Raw genomic sequence first — 20,425 nt, 5'->3', positions numbered from 1 at the left:
GTTATGTCTTAGTGGCCAATAATGAGCCCTCCTCCATTAATAATAAGAACACAATTTCCTTAGAAGGAAGTGTTATCTAATTACTTAAAGGCTAGATAATACTTCTTTCTGAGGACTAAGAGTCTATGTAGTTGACGTGTTCTATTTGTAAATTTATTGAGTTTTTTCTCTGCATTTTGCAGACATGTCAATAAGATTGGCATAAGCCATAGGTGCTGCTAATGCTAATGTAATCCATAATTTCACTTTCTTGTCACTTTTCTCTGTAGCATTTCTAAGACAACATTTGATTTTTGACACCTTCAGAGTAAAAGACAGTTATCTCTAAGAAATCTACTTTCTGTGAAACTTGGTGTATGTTTTTTTTAAAACAAGACACAAATATGTGGTAGAGTAGGAAATATCTAAGCAATTGGCCTCTATCATCAATGATGAAGATACTAGATCAGTGATTGGGAGCGGGTGGGAACTGCTTGCCTATTTGGAAAGGTAATGCATTTTAAAATCTTTTAGGGGACTTTATTCAAATAACTCCTTTTCTTCACGGTGAAATTCTGTGACATAGTGAGCCAGTTAGGTTTGCTGGGGCAGAAAAATGTTCACAAGCCACTGTGCTAGTCAGCATAGGAGAAGAATTGCTTTATTGAAGCTTAACAGTAATTTTTCCATAAGCTTGGTCCTTAAAAAGAAAAAAAAGAGCACATTAGAAGGTTGTTACTTTTCTCTCTCTGAATAGAAACGTTCCCAAATCTGGAAAGAAGTCTATCCTAATTTTAAAATTTCTTGGGAAGGAGCATAAAAATTTCCTTCTGTACTCTTTTTCCCAACTCTAGGAATGCTTGAAATAGATTCTTTCTTATGTCTCACAAATTAAATACCTCATTTGTGGCTCACCCATTTCAATTATTTGTCTTGCATTTTAATCTAGCCTTGTTTCAGGCCTTCTTTTTCTGACTCTTTGCTATACTTTATGTTTGTCTCTATTTCATAGGGTAGCTTACTTGTATGTTTATAGAGGATTCTCAGTTTTCTTCTAGTTGGCACCCCGGGACAGTTTGCTGTGGAGTGTCAAGATCTCTCCCTTGCCCAGTGCTAGTCCTGTTGTCTGCTTTGTAGGTTCATCGCCTGGCTGTGCGCCAGATGAGTCCCGTCCTTTCTTCCCTTCCTCCTCTCCTTTTCCTCTCCCTCCCTTAGTACTGCTCAGGATTTTATCCTGAAACGAATCTTATTTTTAATTTAGGTAAGTCAGATTCTAACTTTGGATGTGCAAAAGATAAATTTCCCTCACCTGCACCTTGAAGGCTTTTAATTTTGTAAATATTTAAATTTTCCATTAATAAATGGTCTGTTAAATATGCACTAAAACCGTTCCTTTACATGTCTTCAAGCCTAAGCCTTTTATTGTGTTTTTAATACTTTTCTTAAATGCAAAAAACAAAGCCATTAAACTTTCCTTATTAAAATGCAAAGTCTAGTGTCTTCTAGCTTTTTGAAGAGCTTTTGTCCATTATATAATCTGTAAAGTAGCCAAGAGTTCCTCAGAAGCAGGACATCATTTAGATTTAAAACAATTATGGCTTGTGTGTAAAATAATGATGTGGCATAACCATTCACTGGGTGGCAACCGCAGTTTTACTTTAGTGGCACAATCTTTGGATACGTCTAACATTTCATTTATGATAAAGACTTTACCCAGGTACCTTAGAACAGAAATAGGTCATTTTGAGTCTACTAAGTAGATTAAGTTGGTATGACTAGAAAGCCAAATGACACAGTTATGAGCATAGACCTTTTATTTTTTTCCCAGATGTTTGACAGTGTAAACATACATAAAATACTTATTAAATTTTAAATGCTTTATATTTTGTGCAATAAATTGAAGCCTTAAAAAGAAAACATTTCATTTTTAAAAAAAGAAACTCATTAGTTTTACTTAATTAAGACAGTAAAATAGCAGCAAGTACCAAGACATTGTGCACTTCTTTTATTTAAGACAAGTTACTTCATTTACATCAGAGTCAGAAATGTAAGACTGGCTTCCTTGAATACTTAATATAGCTTGAATCACTGGTTAGATAGGGGCATATTTCTCAACTATACATCAGAGAGGAGTTCTTTCACTAGTTTCAGAAAATGCAGACCCTCAGACAGCCAGCATGACCACAGCACTGAGCATTAAGAGAAACGAAGCATTCACTTTCCAAACACTTGCCACAGAAGGTAAGCGAGGCTTTACGTTTGTGGTTGTCTCTTCCCTGCGTAAGTTAAGGGTTGTGCTTTGTGGAGGCATTTCAGAGAAATTATTTGGCATGCCACTGGTGATACTTAGGGTCATGGGTGTTGGGGATGATTTTGTTGAGCTAGTGAGGCTTGTGTTTGTAACAATTCCATCTTGGAGATGAATAGTTAGAGTTGCAGCTGCTGCTTCATGTGAATTGATCATTTCTGTGGATGTATCTTCTGGATAGGGCACAAAAGCCTTGTCAGTGCTCGTAAAGGTGGTGTCTTTGCTTAGAGTGGCACCAAACGTTGTTTCCTTTGTTCGATATTGTTTGGGTGTTTTGGTCACTTTCGATTGAGTTACCATACTCAGAGAGTTAATGGTGTCCACTGTCTGCATCCCACTTAGAGTGAACAAGCTTGAGGTAAATCCAGAAGGTGTGGGGTATATGTTATGTTCCTTCAAAGATGATATTTGGCTAGAACAGGGAGTCCCTATCACATGGGCTTTTGTTTCCATCATCCACTTCAATAAGTAAGTAAGGTTTTGTTTGTGGTCACACGACCACCTGTTATTGTAAAGGGTTATCTCTTGCAACTGAAAGAGTTGGTCAAAAGCTTGATCTGGAATGAATGTGAACTTATTGTTATGCAGGTAAAGATGTGTGAGATTTGTCAGGTTTATTAATGTTCCTGGAAGGATTTGTGTCAAGGAATTGTTAGACAGGTCCACGATATGTAGTTTGGAGGGCATGTTGGTTGGAACTGTCCAAAGTTTGTTATCACTGAGATTGAGAATCTCAAGACTTCTTAGTGTATTTTTAATGAGGACAACCTTTTCCAGCATATTCTTAGAAACATCCAGATATTTAAGGTTCCACTGATAAGCAGTATCAGATTTGTCAAGCAGTTTAATGTTGTTGTTAGCAGCAGACATGTTCCAGAGGGACCGAGGTAACTGAGCAGGCAGGCTTTCAAGCCTGTTGTTTGAAATATCCAGGGTCCTCAGATTGGTGTATTGGGTTAACTGGTTATGCAGATCAGTAAAGTGGTTATAAGACAGATTTAAATGGATAATATTCTCTTGCAGTCCAGATGGTAATGTAGTCAAGTTTCTGCCCGAACAGTCCACATGCCTGTGCCTCTCTGTGCATGTACATTGGAGAGGACAAATGCATAAAATACCAGGTGTGAGAAACAGAAGGATGAGCAGGCTGGGAGACATTTTCAATATCTGATATTCCATCAAAGCCTGGAAACAAACAGATACACCCTTCTTTTAATATGCAAATACAATTAGGCATCTGCATGGGTCAGTTAGCATTAGGCAAAATTTTCAATAAACCTCGTTGTTGTTGAGTCCTTTTATAATTGTTCCAGTGATTAAACTAACAAAGCTTCCCTTCATTTATAGTCCAAATGCTTAATCTTTCAACTGGGGCTATGTGGTAGAGAGAGACTCTCTCCCTCTTCTCTCTCCTACATTTTCTGCATTATTTTCTCCCTTGTTTTACTTTAGTTTTTCTTATCCTAGAACCTTAATATTATAAAATGACGTTCTCTGCAAATAAAGAGTCGGAATCTTAAGCTATTACTATTTTTGAGATTATCTTTTCTTATTCAGATGGGAAAAAATGGCTGTCGTGACTCTGTTTTGGTTTTTTTTTTTAAAATCTCTGCAGTAATGTAATAGTCAATGTGTGTGTGCAGGGTGAAATTTTGGTTTGATATTAAAGGAGTACTTTGAAATTCATCTTTGTCTTTTTAGGATAAATATATCCTTGCAAAACATTTTAAGGCACTTGAAAAATCCAGACCAACACCATACGTTTAAACCTCACATTTTATAAAGTGATTTTTTTCTGTATATTTCAGTGCCGATTTTAAAGGAAAACAATGTGGATATATACAAAGTGAATGAATATTAAAAAGAAATCCCTCAACTGACACTGCAGCAAATTTCTGGTGCATGCACTTGCTATTGAATATATATTCAATTCTAACGTTGACTTTTTCTTAAAAAAAGGAATAAGAAAAAAATTCCAAAGTCGATCTTTTACTGATTTAAATAACAGCTTACCATAGTGTCGTCTTCAACATCAGCATCTCATTTTCTCCGGGAAATTTAAGCTTAAAGGTCGCCTTGTTCTGGAGAGTGGGAACCGCTTCTGGCTGTGAGCTGTGCTTGCCTGCTCAGCTGCATTGTGTTGCTGTGAGCTGAGGCTCTGCAACCACCTGATCAGCACCACATAGGAGGACTGCAGAGCTGTCATTGGTGCTGACTCAAATTTATTGCAAGAGGTGCACACGCAACAAAATAGTCCACAAATTCTTTTTAATTTACAGCATTGAGTGTACCTGTATATCTCAGATTTGCTATAGGATGGAATACCTCATGCACATTAGACCTGGCCTTACTCATTTCTGTGTATTTGTCTGAGCTTGGGTTCCACATTTTAACATTTACCTCATAAAGAATTTGTGGTTCTTTTTAATGCCTCTACTCTTCATTCTTTTTTACATGTTGAAAAATGTTGAAAGTGAATTTGACCTTCCTTGTAGATGGTTTTCTAAGATATTAGTTTGGCTATTTTTAACTGCTACCTTTTTATGTTCTTTTCTGAAATTGTACAGTTGTGTCACTTTTTTAAAATAACTTAATACAATCCATTTGATTTTTATGTACTCCCCCAGCATGATGATTATTATGTATAATCAGCTTTTCAAGTTTATCAACCACTTAAATATTCATCTTCCTTTTTGGTAAATACAAAATACTTAAATATGATAATTTTGTCCTTCTCTTTCTGTTGTAAAGGGTCATTTGACTCAGGCTACACACAAGTGAAGTTACATTTCTAAATGAGCATCTTATGCTTTTAATTATCAGTTCCTGTGGTAAAATAAACATGTGTTGTTTTATGTCTTTTGGGTTAAGGATTTTTTTCTTCATGCATCTTACTTTGGTGAGTGGGCATGAGTATTGTTTTCTTGAGAGACATCTTTGGTGCTATATGAATGACCATTTATTTGAGTTTATGTTTTAAAAATAATAGCACCAATTTTAGGTAATTTCTTTAGAATGTTTCACATTTTATTTTACTCAGAAAGCAACTTATAGTTTTAAAGTTTCATGAAATAATGTAAAAGGGAAAACTTTTGTCGTTGAGTTTTATAAGATGAGACCGGATTGGTGATAGCTTCTGTTCCACTCTTTAGTGGGGTGATTGTAAAAATAATCTGTTAAAACTCAAATCTAGTTTCCGGAATAGCCAGTTTACCAGAGAAAAGAAAGCAGTTAGAGTCATGGCATTTTCATTACCAAATTGTTACCCTTTAAAACCCAGTGATTATTAATTAGCACATTGCTTGTAAGGAAAATCTTTTTATGCCTAGCTACTAAATTCTGGTTTTTGTCTAATTTACACTTGTCATTATTTTACCCCAAATATAATTTATTGTATTAATATTTAAAGTTTATTTTCTTAGAAAAGAAACTAGACTCTAGGAAGCAACTTTTGTATAAAATTAATGTTCCTCGAAAAGTATCTGCATTTAAAAGTCTGCAGTGTTAGAAATTTATTATTGATTAGGTATTTTATTCCCACTTTACTTTGAGGGTTCAGCCTTGGACTCTTAATAAGATCCTTTCTATGGATTTCAGAGACCAGTTATCAATCTTAGTGCTTAAAAGGAATGTGTCAAAAATACCACATTCAGCAATTTTGTGGAAATAGGGAACGATTGTTTCGACATTTAGATTTCTTCTGTTTCAGCGCATGTATGCACTGCTACACTTCAAGGGATGTGACTGAGTGTCAATTTACCAAATACTTAAATCTCTCCTTTTTTTTTCCTGCTTCCCCCCACCCCCCAAAGCCCCCCAGTACATAGTTGTATATTTTAGTTGTGGGTCCTTCTAGTTGTGGTATGTGGGACGCCGCCTCAACATGGCCTGACGAGCAGTGCCATGTCTGCGCCTGGGATCCGAACCCTGGGCCGCCAAAGCGGAGCGCGTGAACTTAACCACTTGGCCATGGGGCCGGCCCCTAAATCTCTCCTTTTAATTTGAGGAAGTTCCATTTCAAAGTGGAAGTAGAGTTTTTCACTTCCATTATACTTACCAGTACTTTTGTTTGAAAGAAAAGAACATGTTATTTGATTAACTAATGGATTCAAAGGAATTTGGGTTTAGGCTGTATCAAGATTAAATTCTGCTGCATCTGATAGAAAATTTCAACATTATAGTAGTGGTGGTGTTTCTCATTTCAAGTTTGGGGACACATCAAATTGCTTCCTATTATTCAAAGGTTATTGTAAAATTATCAAAAAGAAAAAGGGGGAATGTTTTAATATATTTGAATTGTAACAGTCTGTCCTTATCATATGCTTTTAGAAATTCTCATGAAATAAAATAATAGTATATTACCATTACTCCCCAAAATAGTCATTTTTATTGGATTGTTTGTTACAACTCATTTTAGATATTATTCAGACACGTTACATTTTAGATAAGTCTGTCAAGTCAGGAATTACAGCTGTTTAGGCAACTATTATATTTTAGACTAAGCAGTAAATTCATTTGCATATTCTTTTGTGAAACACACTGTTGTAGGAATATTACCCCAACATTGTGAAAGGTAGACAGATTACCTGCCAGGGAACAACTATCCCATGTTAATCAACAGTTTGGAAACACAACCAGTTTATCTTTATTTCTTAAATTGACAACATGTGTTGTGCTTCTTTGAGAGTAAAATGTTGTATTCTCTATTTTTGGTAATATAATTGGCTTTTCAGACTGAGTTTCCTGCTGAAAACAACTAAGAGTACTGAATAAAGTATTTTAAAAGCGTGAAAGAACTAACAAGGTAGAAATTATCAGGTCAAAATGCAAGTGGACCAGTCCCTTCTCCCACCCTTTCACCCGTTTTTTTCCCCATGCCACTGGCTTGTTGCCAAAACTCAGTCATTTTTCCCTAGAATGACCCTTATCTGGATTTATCTGTTTGCTTCCTTGTGAAGATTTAATTTGTTCCTCTATCCCCAATATTTCCTATAAATGGTTCCTAACAGCATTAACATAATTGCTTATTTGTATCATCCTACAATAGTTTCGAAATAATACCAGTATTGCTGCCAACAATTAAATTACAAACTATTGAATAAAGTTTAAGATTTCTTTGCAGCTCTATTTGTTCTTAGAATATGTTTCACTAAGGACATATAGTCAGTTCTGTTTCTAATGCCACTTGAAATAACTTTTCTCTATATTTTTATATCACTGACTTTAGATAAAGTTAGTTTCATTTGTTTCAGTTAGTTATCAGTTTTTAGGGACTGCTTAAGTCAAAATTATATAACAAAGTATATTCAGAGAAATCCTGCTTCTCTATCTCCTCTGCCTTATTTCCTTCCTCCTCCTATTAGTGACTATTTTTATTAGCTTTTAATTGTATCTTAACAATATTTCTTTTTGCAAGTGTACAAAAATATGTATGTATTATATGTTCTTATCCTCCTTTCTTATATAAAAGGTTGCATATTAAATATACTGTTATACATCTTATTCTTTTTTCCTTAATAATATATCTTGAAGATCACTCCACATCAGTATATAGGGATCTCTCATTCATTTCATGATGCGTGGTACTCCATTTGGGAGTGTACCATGTTGATGCACTGGTCCCCTATTGATAGACATCTGGGTTGTTTCCAGACTTTTGTTATTACAAATAATGCCACAGTGAATACCCTTTGTGCCTAAGTAATTTCATATTTTGTCCAATGAATCTTTGGAAAAGATTCCTAGAAGTAGAATTTCTGGGTAAAAGGATAAATGCATTTGGAATTTTTCTGGATATTACCAAATTCCTCTCTATACACTGTACCATTTTGCAGTCCCACCAGCAATGTGTCAGGATGTCTAGTTTGGTAGAGCCTCACCATAGATTTTGTTGTTGAACTTTTGGGTTTATATCAATCTGATAGGTAATAGTATCTGGGAGGAACTTTAAATGTATCTCTCTTATTATGAGGACGGTTGTATACCTTTATGAATGTTTTTAAAAACCATTTAAATTTTTTTCTTCTGTGACTGTCTTTGATCTGTTTTGCACATTTTTTCTATTGTGTATGGGTTGTCCTTCCCCCCACCCCGCCCCCGGTATTTAGGAGTTTTCTTTAAATTTAAAAGATATTAGCCCTTTGTCTTAATTTAAGAGGCAATTTTTTTCCAGTTTGCCATTTGTCTTTTGACCTTATTATGGTAGTTAATTGTTTTTTACATTTAAAAGTTTTGTATAATTGCATTTTCCTTTTCTTTTTATTGCTTCTAGATTTTGAGTCTTAGCTAGAAAGGTTTTTCCCACTTCCAGATTATTAAAGGAATCCACTCATATATTCTTCTATTACTTGTATAATTTTGTATAATTTTGTATAATTTCATGTTTTATATTTAGATCTCTGGTCTACTATAGTGTGACATATGGATCCAATTTTATCTTTTTCCAAATATCTATCCACTTGTCCTAATACTTTTTCCCACTGATTTGAGATTTGAGTCTATTTCTGGACTTGGCATTCTGTTCCATTGATCTGTTTGTCTAATCATGTACCAGTATCATAATTTTTTAGTTATAGGTGCCCAAATATTTTGCTACTTTGCTTTTTGCTCAGAACTAGGTAATAAGAACAATTACAGGTCACCCTCATCTAATTCGTTGTTTCCCCCACCGCCAACGCCAAATGGAATACGTGGCAATATACATATGTGGCCGTGCATGAAGCTGGTGCTCTTTGAGCATCTGTTAGTGGGAAGAGTGCCGAACCAGGAGTCAGGGGACCGACTCAGCTTTTAGTACCTCTTGTAAGGAGGGCATTTACTCTCTCTGGGCCTGTTTTCTCAGCAGTTAACGGATAAAGAAGTTGAACTAGATGGTCTTCAGAGTTGTTTCTGAATCTGGTTAATGCTGATCTGATAAGAACAGCGCAGGTCTGTGGTATGTGGGTCAGTCTGCTTTTTATTCCTTTTGTCTCATTCATGAAATAAACTTTCTCTTCTGGATCCCGGTTTTTAATCTTTTCTACGTTTTTCTTTGTTCTAGCATTTTCTTCTCTCCTGTATTTCTTTTATTAGCTTGGATTTCTTTCTGCTGATTAAGTAAGGATTACCACTGTTTGGCTACTCAGCTTCCACTGACCTCGGTGGGGAAAAATTGCATGCAGTCAATGGGAATTATTCTTGCCCCCTGGTAGAGAATTTCTTAAAAAACAAAAACTGAAAACCAGCTGCTGAGAGTAGTCTGTTCGTCTGTTGTACAAAGAACAGAAGGAGAAGAGCTGCCTGTACACTGTGAAGAAATCAGACAAGACTATGACTGAGTTATCAGTTCCTGATTATCTATGAGAGTGGGTAATTCCTTATATTTCCCAATGCCCGTCCTTCAAGAAGTCAGGAAAGAAGGTGATAAAAAAAAAAAAAAAGAGCAGAAATGTGGAAAGAGCCCATTAGGTAACAATCATATATGTAAAATAAGAAAGGTTATGATGATTTAAGGCATGTCAAAGTCTTGACCAAATATAAAAACATTATATCTCATTTATCCTAATTAGAATACTTAAAATTGAACAGAATAATAGCAAATTATTAAACTCTTGATTACTCCTGGGTAAATTAACCTTAAAAGTGCTAAGTTTGCAAAACACATGAAAGAAAGTTCTTAATGTGACAGACAGAAGAGAACCAATGTAATATGACAATAAACATCATGCTTATTCAGGAAAAATAAGAAGCTCAAGGATATGTTTCTGCTGATAAAAAGTTTTACTGGTCAGTAAGGAGTGGCTTAAAAGACTTACAGAGAAACGTTGTAAATAAAGTTTCAACATCCAAAGCTGCCTAATTGTTTTTTTTTTTTTAAGATTGGCACCTGAGCTAACACATCTGCTGCCAATCTTCGTCTTTTTTTTTCCTTTTCTTCTTCTCCCCAAAGCCTCCCAGGACATAGTTGTATATTCCGGTTGTAGGTCCCTCTGGTTGTGGCTTGTGGAACGCCGCCTCAGCACGACTTGATGAGCGGTGCCATGTCCGCTCCGAGGATCTGTACCCGTGAAACCCTGGGCCGCCGACATAGAGCACACGGACTTAACCACTTGGCCATGGGGCCGGCCCCAAAAGCCTGCTAGTTTTTATTAAAGATAGAACTTTATTAGTTTCTTGAACACCAATGCTGCAAATAAATACTATATTTTGTTCTGAAAAAATCCCAGAACTATGAGTGGTTCTCCAAGGTTAAGCTACCAATAAGGCCGCCACCTGTCATTCTAAGTGACTGTTTCCCCAGGAGTTAGGGTAGTGGTGAGGGTGAAGAATGTGTGCTTTTGGGGCAAAAGGACACTCCTGCAGGCACAGGCTAGCATCTCCATGAGCGTAGGCCCATGAACATGCTCCGCCTTGACTTTGACAAAGATTGGGTCCACCTCTACTCTAATAACTCAGATTTATCTATTGTCAGGTAATGGATAAAAGGTGAAATTCTACATAAGAAAGGTGTTTTAAGAGTTTAAAGGTACGTTGTCAAAGTATGAGTTTAGTGAAAGTTGAGAAACATCTGTATTTTGATACAATCTGTTTTTCCTGGAAAAATTGTCCAAATTTGGAATGAAGCCATTAGAGCTGTTTCTTCTTTTCCTCTTCGTTTGATTTGAGTGCTTAAGGTGTATAAAGAGGACACTTTTTAAAGAGGCTAGTTTTAAAATTTGTGCTCCCCCAACAAGATAGGAAAATGTCTCCATTTTGTGGTACCTGCTCATATTATTTTCAGTGTAAATGTCCCCAACCCAACCCCCCAATTTGATGTTCTAATAAGTTTGTTGTACTGTTTCCAGTGACAGCTAAAAGGAGATTTCTTTATTCTTAAACATGGATTTTAATCTCTTGTCCCTACAAACTTGAAATATTTATTTAATACTTCAGGTATTAATTTAAAACTTGGAGTTTTGTTTAAAACTTGGAGTATGTATTTAATTTCTCATTCCCCCCACCTCAAACCATGAAATGGAAAAATAAAATTTTATTTATTCAAGATAACTTTATATACAGCTTTTCAGAAAAAAAAAATCCATAAGGTAATGTTAAGTGTACGTAGGCTACTTGTTTCAGAAATGGTTGTTATTGACATATGTACCATCCACATATGTAAAATGTACTATGCAGTAAAGGTAGATACTATAGCCAGTAAATAGATCACTGTTATATAATTTTTAAAAAATAAGTTCCACCTATGCACATGGGCTTTGAGCAGATTTCAGGTAGTCCCTGAATAAAAATCAAAATTGACTACCAGTTGCTATTTAATATATTTCAGCACATGAAGAAAAACAAAAGATGGAATCCTTTAAGAAGGATGAAAAAATCAGCTAAAAAGCAAGTTGTAATATTTATAACAGTTCTTCTGGTGGAGGTGGCAGGGATTCATTGAGATCTTGATCAGAGTTAGGAGGAATAGAGAACTCTTGACACTGGATCTCATTGTTGTAATCTTCCTGGTTTTTCATAAAATCTCCTGATGGCAGAGGCAAATTAAGTGAATCAGGAGGAGGTGGAAATGACTGTTTGAACTCAGAATTATGATCTTCACAGACTTCATTAAGACTGTTCAGAGATGGTGGGAGATTGGTGGAATCTTTTGGAAGAGGAGATGCAGTTGTCATTCCAGGTTTGTCAGATTGGTTACTTTCCCGTCCTTCCAAATCAAGAAGGGAAGGAGGTGGTGGAGGCAGCTCGGCATCGTCTGAAGAAGAAACCGCAGTACCAATTGTTGATCCATCAGCACTATCCTCCGATGTACCATTTACGTGATCTTTTATTTTCTCTGTTTGGAGGTTGTTAGAATCTTCATTGTTTTCACTTGATTCAAACAACTTTATTTCTAAATCATCTGCTAAAACTGTGCTTTTGTTTGGTTTCCAGGCCATAAATGAAACAATTGATGAACGTTTTGTGGATACTTCATTTTCTCTAATGTTATCTATACATATGTCAGGGGTTTCACCATCCGCAAACGGAGATCTACCTGCCCAGTTTTGATCACTTATAACTGGTTTTCTCAAGCACTTCCATAGTACAATCATGATTATAGTTACCAACATAGAAATCAGAATTACACCAATTAATATGGCAGCTATTGTATTAGAATTGGTTTTATGTGGAGTATTTTTCTTACTTGTAGTTTCTATGATGAATCCTGGTGTAACCCTAGGTGGATGTTTGACAGTTGTTGTTTGTTTTGTGGGTGGATGATGAACATTCGTTGATGTTGGTTTTCTAGAAGTGTGGACAAACGATGGTGGTTGAGTGGAAGTATAGGCAAATGTTGGTGATTGTCTGGTAGAAGTATGGGTAGCTGGTGGTAGTTGTCTAACAGAGGTGAACACAGGTCGTGCTGTTTGTTGGGAGGAGATGTTGGCCGTTGGTATTGGTTGTCTGGTTATGTTATAGGCAAGTGGTTGTCCAGCAGAAGTGTGTGCTGCCAGTTTTCCAGAAGAGACATAGGCAGCTTGTGTGGGTTGTCCAGCAGCGACTTTGGTAGTTGGTATTGCTTGTTCAGAAGAAACGTTATTGAATTGTGTTGGTTGACCCAACGGATTCCCTGTTGTGTTTTGAGAATTAGCTGAGTTATATGGCGTTGGTGATCCAAATGAAGTAGACTGTGGTTGCTTCTCTGTTGTAGTTGCTTCTGTCTCTGAGAAGAATGTATCATTCAGGTGTCCGCAAAACAAAATTAAGACGAAATATTTGAGATCCATTTCAGAATGTTTCTTCTTTACCAGTGGTTTTATAATGAAAGAAAGACAGACAGTTAGGTATCATCTGGTGTCTGGTGTAAAGTAGGTAGGTACTTGATATGTGTTTATTATCCCTGATTTAGACTCGCTGCACTATGGGCCAGTGTAAACAGCTCTTGAATGCGCTCTAACTTATCGTACAGCATTTGGACCTTATAGGCAGTGATCTCTCTCAGTTCTTGCATAAGATCTGTACGTGACCCTGCTGCCCCTCCAGCTTCATTACACACAGTCCTTCATTTTCACAGTCATACTTCTCACATACATAGGGTCTGTAAGCTGGTTCCATGTGCTCTCTACCTTTTTCTCTGTTTGCTACTAGAAATATGTTGATCCTGCTGCCTTGAAGGATACCAGAAATCATCTGTTACCTAATTTAATGGTCTTTTCTGTCTTTTCTGTCTTTTTTTCCTCTCTTGACCACACTTAACACTACTGACAATTCCTTCACTACTGTTCAAATAGCGATTTGTAATGGTTTTCATGTTAATCTCACTAACTTTTGCTTTTCTCTTGCCTCTTAAATATAGGTACTTCATATTCAGTCCTCACTCCTATCAATTCTTCTTTGATTCCTGAATCTATAAGATTTCAGCTCTCATCTTTATGCCATAACTCCCAAACCTGTACATCTAGCCCAAATCTCCTTAATTCTAGTTCCATTTGTATGACTTCTTGGTGGACATTTCCATGTGTATATCCCACTATCAGCAAATTCAACATATTTAAAACAGAATTCATCTTCATCTCAAAAGTGACTCCTCTCCCAACTTCTCTATTTTTGTTAATTGTACTGCCTTTGTCAGTTTCTTGTGCACAGAGTCTATTGTGTTAGTAATCTTTATAGCAGCATCAGTGTCTAGCACTGTGTCTTTATGTTAGGATCTTATATTTTTAAAGGATTCAATTCAACTCAGAGTCCTAGGCTCAAAATCCTAAAGAGATTTTTGAATCTGGTTGAGTGGGTCCTGTGCAGTTGGTCACATGGTCCTGCTGCTGCTTTCATTCATCTCTCGATGAGCATCATCTTTCTGTCAGGCCCTGGTCTAGGTTTAGGAGATACCAAAAAAAAAAAAAAGTTCCTTCTGGTAGAAACAAACAAGCAATACATAATTGTAATAATTTGATAGGCTTTCTCATAAAGGTGTGCAGGAGGTGCACGGAGGAACTAACCTAGCTTGAGAGGGCTTCAGGAAAGTTGTCTCAGAGAAGTAAAACTTGAACTGAATCTTGAAAGGTCTGTGAGAATTAATTAAGCAAATAAAATATGCCAGCCAAGGGGACAACATATGGGCATGGGAAAAGAAGGCAGTTTGGCACATAGGTCTTTTTGCGGGATGCAGTAGATGCTAAAACTTGAAGAGTCAAGTTCCGGTTCTACTCCCACCACCGAACCACCTATCTGACCATGAGGACTAGTCGCTTAATCTCCTCCTGTTCTCAGTTGCCTTATCTGTAAAGTGAGGAGTTATACCAGGACAATTTTCAGCTGTGAGTGTAATATCCTTGTTTTGCACATCATTAAACAGAATGATAACTATTTGGTTATTTCTTAACATTGGGGAAAGGAAAATCTCCGGGTGTTAGATCCTGGTGTATATGATTAGAAACTATAGTTTTTCCCTTTTTTTGAGGAGGATTAGCCCTGAGCTAACTACTGCCAGTCCCCCTCTTTTTGCTGAGGAAGCCTGGCCCTGAGCTCACATCCATGCCCATCTTCCTCTACTTTCTATGTGGGATGCCTACCACAGCATGGCTTGCCAAGCAGTGCCATGTCCGCACCCAGGATCTGAACCGGTGAACCTCGGGCCGCCGAGAAGCAGAACGTGCACACTTAACCACTGCGCCACCAGGCCAGCCCCGAAACTATAGTTTTTCTGTGATTCATAGGCCAATTTCAGAAAGGTTTGATGTTCTGTGTAAGGTACAATTAACAGGCAAAGAGAAAGCCCCTCAAGTTTTGCAGATGAATAGACTTTTCAGCATATTTGAGCAATTTCCATTGCTTACTCCTCTACCACTTAGTACACAGTGATAATAAATTACCCTATTTTAGTAGAAGAAAAGACATGTGATTTTTTTTTTTTCCCTTACAGTCTCTTTCTTTTTATTTTCTCTAGTACTTCGGGCCTAAATTTTAAACTATTTCTCCTTTAAACTTTCCTGCACACCAGTGCTGAATTAATCTTCTTAAAAGCTTGTATGATCAGGTTACTACTCCCTTGTTTGAGAATTTCCCATTGCTGTCACGGAAAAATTCTAAACTGAGTTTTCTTCCTTCTGGCTTGAGTTTACCAGTCCATTCTCATTTCTCATAACTGAAACTTCTCATTCAGCCAAGATGCACCTTTTCCCCTTCTTACATACATACTTTCTAAACTCACACTTTTTTTTTCCTAAGCAGACACTTTTGTTTATGGCTTTTCACCCTCTTTGTGTGTGTTCTTTTTTTCCCAAACCCTTCATCTTCTCTCTTCTAACTGCCTGTCTGAGCCTGTCCTCATCTATCAGACCTCAGTTTAAATTCTTCTTAAACCAAGTTTTCTGTGACCAACCACAGCCCAAAGAGACAGCCGTTCCCTGAATCCCCTAGTTCTTGTTGTCGTTAGGACTCCTTAGCTGGTTCTCCATGTGAGTGCTTCACTCATACGTCTCTTCTCTTAAATAATTGTGTTTATTTTTTTATTACTTAACGTTCCACATTTTCTTTTTGTTATCCTCATCCCCTAAACAAGATTATAAAGAACGTTGAAGAAGGCAGAAAGGAACAAAGGAAGAAAAATACTTATCTAGAACATAGTATGTGCTATACTATCCTGGTGTTTTACATGCTTTACTTCATTTAGCCTTTAAATGACTCCATGAGGAAGATGGAGGAATCCTTGATATACAGATAAAGAGACAAATTCAGATGTATTAAGCAATTTGCCCAATAGTTATAGCACTCTTAGTGACAGATTGGGAATTTGTGCCCAGGACCATCCGATTCCAAAGCATAAGCTCTTTCTACTATCCTAAACTGCCTTTTGTTTTTATATTTTGATTACTTTACAGCAGAATGCCATATATGTTAGGAGCTCAGTAAACGTTTAACCTGTATTTGGTATCTTGGTTCCTTTCCATTTCACTTTTTTCACTATTTATTAATACTTCTACTAGAATGTAAGCAGAGAAGGTAAAATTTAAGTTATTAAATTATGCTTTTTATCAATTTTGCAAAAGGGTTAATAGGGAAAAAATGTGAAACTTTTGGCATAAATATAGGGATTTGAATCGTCTTTAGATGGTTATCATCCATGTGCTTCCTACCTGCTTTCTTACTGATTACCACCCGCTGCAAAGGCCTCATTAGAAAGTGTTATTCTTGAGTTTCACATTAGTTTTTTTAAATGCCATCCAAAGCAACAAAGTATGGGCCATGAATTGTCTTCAGCCAAAAATATTTCCTCTTTTGTGACTTTGCTTAAAATTTATTAAAAGCCCACATGGTTCCTCTTTTCACTTAGCTGACAAAGGCTTTAGAGAAGGAAAGAGCCCATACAGGAATATAATTATAAACACAGTTTAGTTTTTAAGATCAATTTCGATAGGTTCATGGCCTCTTTTGTCAATAGGAAGGTCATAGGATCTTCAGTGTATGAGATTTTTCACTTGTCATTTAAGGGCTACAGCAATATTAAGAACAAATTCCATTTTTTACCTATCCTACCCCTTTCTCCCAAGCTTCAGTTAGCTGTCTCCTCTCCTAGGGTCTGCTACATCAGAAGGCTAGCGTCTTTGTTAGAATTCTGGTCCAGCAATTCAGAATAGTCCAGAAAAGGAGGAGCAGGATGGAAGGAAGAATAAATAGGTATACTAGTGAATAAACTGACCTTTTTCCAGCTCAGAGACAGTGAGACCAGTGTTATAGCCAGTGCAGAAAGTTATTTAACGTGTATTTTAAAAATATATAAACCATTTTTGCCTGAAGTACCTACATTGTTTCTGCAGGGAAAGAAGGTAGGAAGAAAGAGCCACATTGGGTAGAGAGGTAAAAAGGAGGGGAAAGTGTCAGATAAGATGAAATGAAAAGGAAATTCCAAGAAATACAAAAAACACAGAAAAGTAAAGCAAAAGTTATAGTAAGCAGCATATACATGGAAAAGGGAAGGTCAATTGACTAGAGAAAGTATTGAAAAGAAGAAAAGTTAATTAAAAAGCTGAGGAAAAGTGGTAGTGACATAATTAGCAAGAAGTTAGGGTAGAAGATTAAAGTGGACAAAATTAGAAAGAAGGTGGGGGAGAAGGCTGAAGCAGATGAAAGAGAGAACCACAAAATGCTGCCCTCCCTCCCTGCCCTGTGTTTGTAGAGGCAGGGACCCAGTGAGGAGGAGCCAGCTTTCCAAAATGGAGGACTTGACTCACCCGTCTTCTCAAACTCACTTATCTTTCATTTCAGGCTCTCCTGTCTGCTTTAAGTATCCTTAAGATTCTCTCTCTTTTTTCCCCCTGACACTACCCAGAAGCATACCTGCTAATACCTATACGCATTCTATAGAGCATTTTTCTAGAAATCCCTTAAGTCTGCTGCTCAGGCAAATCTCAAATTTGCCTACCTGCATATGGCAGCTTTTTGCTTATTATTTTAGGTTGGCACTTTGAGGTTTAAATCTGTGATTTTGGTCCTTTGCTTTTCCTGAATATTTTTTTAAATTTTTAAAGAAGAAGACAAATATCAGCCGCTGGAAGTATTTTAAAGGCAGTCACAGTGAAGCAGGGGCCCCGTGCATTAGACGTGTTCTCATAGATACAGTGCATAGCTACATAGAGCCCAGAAGTGAAAACTGATGCTAAGGTGGATATAAGACATATGTTATTGTCTTTTAAAGGGAATTGAGGAGATTTGGAGAGCATATCCTAGACAAAAAGGCAATATCAAAATAGGTAGCAATATCAAAAATAATATCTGAGTTCAGTTACTTTGATATAGTAAGTTACAATACAGATATAACAGGTTAAAATTTAGTAGTAGTATATCTCCAACTAGTGAAGTCATGAAACCGTAAAAGGAAGAAAACAGCAATTCTATATCTTGAGGAAGAGCAGAAAGAGAAATTAACTTTGAGCTATGATAGGAAGTATTTGATTACCATCTTTTATCAGTTTAGCTAAGTACCCACCAAATGCTAGGCTTTATCCTATTTTAATGAGCAGGGTGGTGTTGTCTTCTTTGTACAGATAAGGAAACTGAGGCACAGAGAAGTTGGGAAACTTGCCAGAGCATCACAGCTCTAAATAGTGGCACTAATACAGAAATCATGGTAATCTTGCACCGGAGCCCTTTCTTTCTATTACTTGTCACTATATAGGCCACACTGCCTTAATTATGAAATAGGAATGCTTTCTGAAGGAAGAGATGTAAGCCCTCTGAGAACAGATATGTTAGTAACTTTTGGAGGTAGTCCTTCGTAAAAGGTAGGAAAAGAACTAGCAGAAAACCATCTTAGTCCTGGGATTCTACGAAAACAGTGAGGGGCTTTTGAATGGTTAGCCTATGAGCTGTCATATTTGAGGTGACTTTGAAAGATCAGACATTAAAAGGCATCAGATTTATATTTAACAAATTCAAACTTATTCAGAGTTTATAATTTCCTTCTAAGTGGAATTGTGTAGGAATTAGTGGAAAAAAACAGGTACTATAGGACTGACTCTTTAAAAATATATAGACAAGGCTTGTCTAAAAAAGAGATAGAAATCTTCATTTTCTAGCTTCTGTAATAGTTACTTAGAGGAAATTTAAAGTGGACTTCTTTAAGGGAAAATCATAAGTATTTATGAAATGTTGAAATAGGATATCACCCACTATGAATTCATCGTTCTGTGGTATTAGAAGTCTATGTAAACTCTTTGCAGTTTTTATTTTGGAGGATATTTGCTTTGTAATTGCCCAGTTTACTCATAGAGTATGCATCTTTTATGCAATTTTTTGTTGTTTATTCTGTGAGTGTTTTTTCCCATATCTATTTTGTACTGTTTACTGAAGGCTCGACAATATGTCACATAAATATGTGGATGATATGAATATATGTACATACGTTTTATCATAACAGTTTTGTCTTAGCTTTAAAAATGAGCAACAATATTTTCATGTCATCATTATTAAATTTAAAATTCTGTTGTGTAAAAAATAAAGCATATACAATAATGATAATTGAATACCTCATCTAATCTTCTTTGATTTCTTTTTAAATTAAGTGAAGGTAAAGGTGACCATTCTTATTATGGAAACTAAAGGGGGTTTAAAAATAAAAATAATTTCAATCTATAGATTATGTTTTGTACAGGAAAATTTTGTAGAAAGCAAATCAGAATTTTTAACAATCGATATTTTGGAGTTGTAAATTCAGTCATATCCCATGGATTCTAGTTTTATTCTAACCCTTAGCTTTATCTGCCATGGCTGTAGTTTCTTTTTAATTACAGAACGAAGGTTAACAAACACTGTGATTGAATAAACTTAAAAGGTCTTATATTATACAAACATAGGTGAAAATTTTTCTCCAAGTCAAGCTCAACACTGAATGTTTTTTAATTCCATGCAACAAAACCTGTTAGAGACATCTTTAGACTATCAGAATTTAAGTTAAACTAAATTTTATATAAAGCAAAGATCAAATCAGATTGCCTGTGCGAAAATTGTCTTACCTCAGCTGTTAACTTCTTTTGCAGGATGCTAAATTCTTGTTCTAACTGGCCATTTTGGTTATTTGGCTAAGAAGCAAAAGGGGTGGTTCAGTTCAGATTAAAAATGGTCTTTAGCAAACTGAAATGGTTGCTGTAGAAAAAGAGGAAGTTGATCAATAGTTGCTTCCGGAAGTGCAATAAGCCACAAAATAGCTAAGAAATGTACTTCTTTAGCAGAACTTATTTTGAAACACAATTTGGAGCTGTATGATTTAAGTGCTTTTAATTAATACTTGTAAGTAAACATTTGAGACTTTCTAGTAATGTGGTTATATAATTTAAATATTTAGAATAGAGTCTTGGAGAGAAAATTATATCTTCTGAGGAAGAACTGCCAGTTGGGTTATTACCCATAGTGAGATTTCTTTTTGTAAGAAGTGAATGATGTGTTCTGTTTACTTATATCACCTTAGGCAAGTGGCTACATTTCTGAGTCACCATTTCCTCCTCTGCAAGTATATTTCTCTTATTGAGTTGTTGTGAGGATTAAATAAGATGATATAACATATATAAATGCCCCACACGCAGTAGGTAACCAATAAGTGTTAATGTTATTTCCTCATATATAATTTAGGCAAAGCCCAGGTAAAAGTATAATTAGATTTTTTTGACCAAATACTTTACTAAGTGATTT

The 20,425-nt window shown here is 36.1% G+C and overlaps 3 protein-coding genes across 27 annotated transcripts in view; 1 reads left to right on the top strand and 2 right to left on the bottom strand.

The window, feature by feature from the left end:
• The window catches only part of NF1 (neurofibromin 1), a 240,382-nt gene that overhangs the window by 169,155 nt on the left and 50,802 nt on the right, over nucleotides 1-20,425 (top strand). The window lies entirely within an intron of this gene.
• OMG (oligodendrocyte myelin glycoprotein) lies at nucleotides 1,779-19,882 on the bottom strand. 2 transcript variants are annotated; one of them, XM_014741980.3, is made up of 2 exons: nucleotides 19,753-19,882; nucleotides 1,779-3,472 (listed from the first exon to the last, which is right to left on the bottom strand). In XM_014741980.3, exon 2 carries the CDS (start codon nucleotides 3,464-3,466, stop codon nucleotides 2,144-2,146), a length of 1,323 nt encoding a protein of 440 aa, XP_014597466.1. In that variant the 5' UTR covers nucleotides 3,467-3,472; nucleotides 19,753-19,882; the 3' UTR covers nucleotides 1,779-2,143. The 2 variants fall into 2 exon arrangements, with proteins under 2 accessions (XP_014597466.1, XP_001504086.1); XM_001504036.6 differs by lacking the exon at nucleotides 19,753-19,882 and adding an exon at nucleotides 4,301-5,074.
• On the bottom strand, nucleotides 10,027-19,884 carry EVI2B (ecotropic viral integration site 2B). Of its 2 annotated transcripts, none has more exons than XM_001504035.6 (2): nucleotides 19,753-19,884; nucleotides 10,027-13,044 (listed from the first exon to the last, which is right to left on the bottom strand). In XM_001504035.6, exon 2 carries the CDS (start codon nucleotides 13,027-13,029, stop codon nucleotides 11,662-11,664), a length of 1,368 nt encoding a protein of 455 aa, XP_001504085.2. In that variant the 5' UTR covers nucleotides 13,030-13,044; nucleotides 19,753-19,884; the 3' UTR covers nucleotides 10,027-11,661. The 2 variants fall into 2 exon arrangements, with proteins under 2 accessions (XP_001504085.2, XP_070082521.1); XM_070226420.1 differs by having other exon boundaries at nucleotides 10,027-13,041; nucleotides 19,753-19,867.

Source organism: Equus caballus, chromosome 11 (assembly GCF_041296265.1).
Source record: "Equus caballus isolate H_3958 breed thoroughbred chromosome 11, TB-T2T, whole genome shotgun sequence".
NCBI lineage: Eukaryota > Metazoa > Chordata > Mammalia > Perissodactyla > Equidae > Equus > Equus caballus.
This window is presented reverse-complemented; position numbering and strand designations above follow the sequence as displayed.

What these genes read in the sequence shown, in the direction of transcription:
- EVI2B (XM_001504035.6), bottom strand. Translation starts at nt 13,029, where the DNA reads ATGGATCTCAAATATTTCGTCTTAATTTTGTTTTGCGGACACCTGAAT.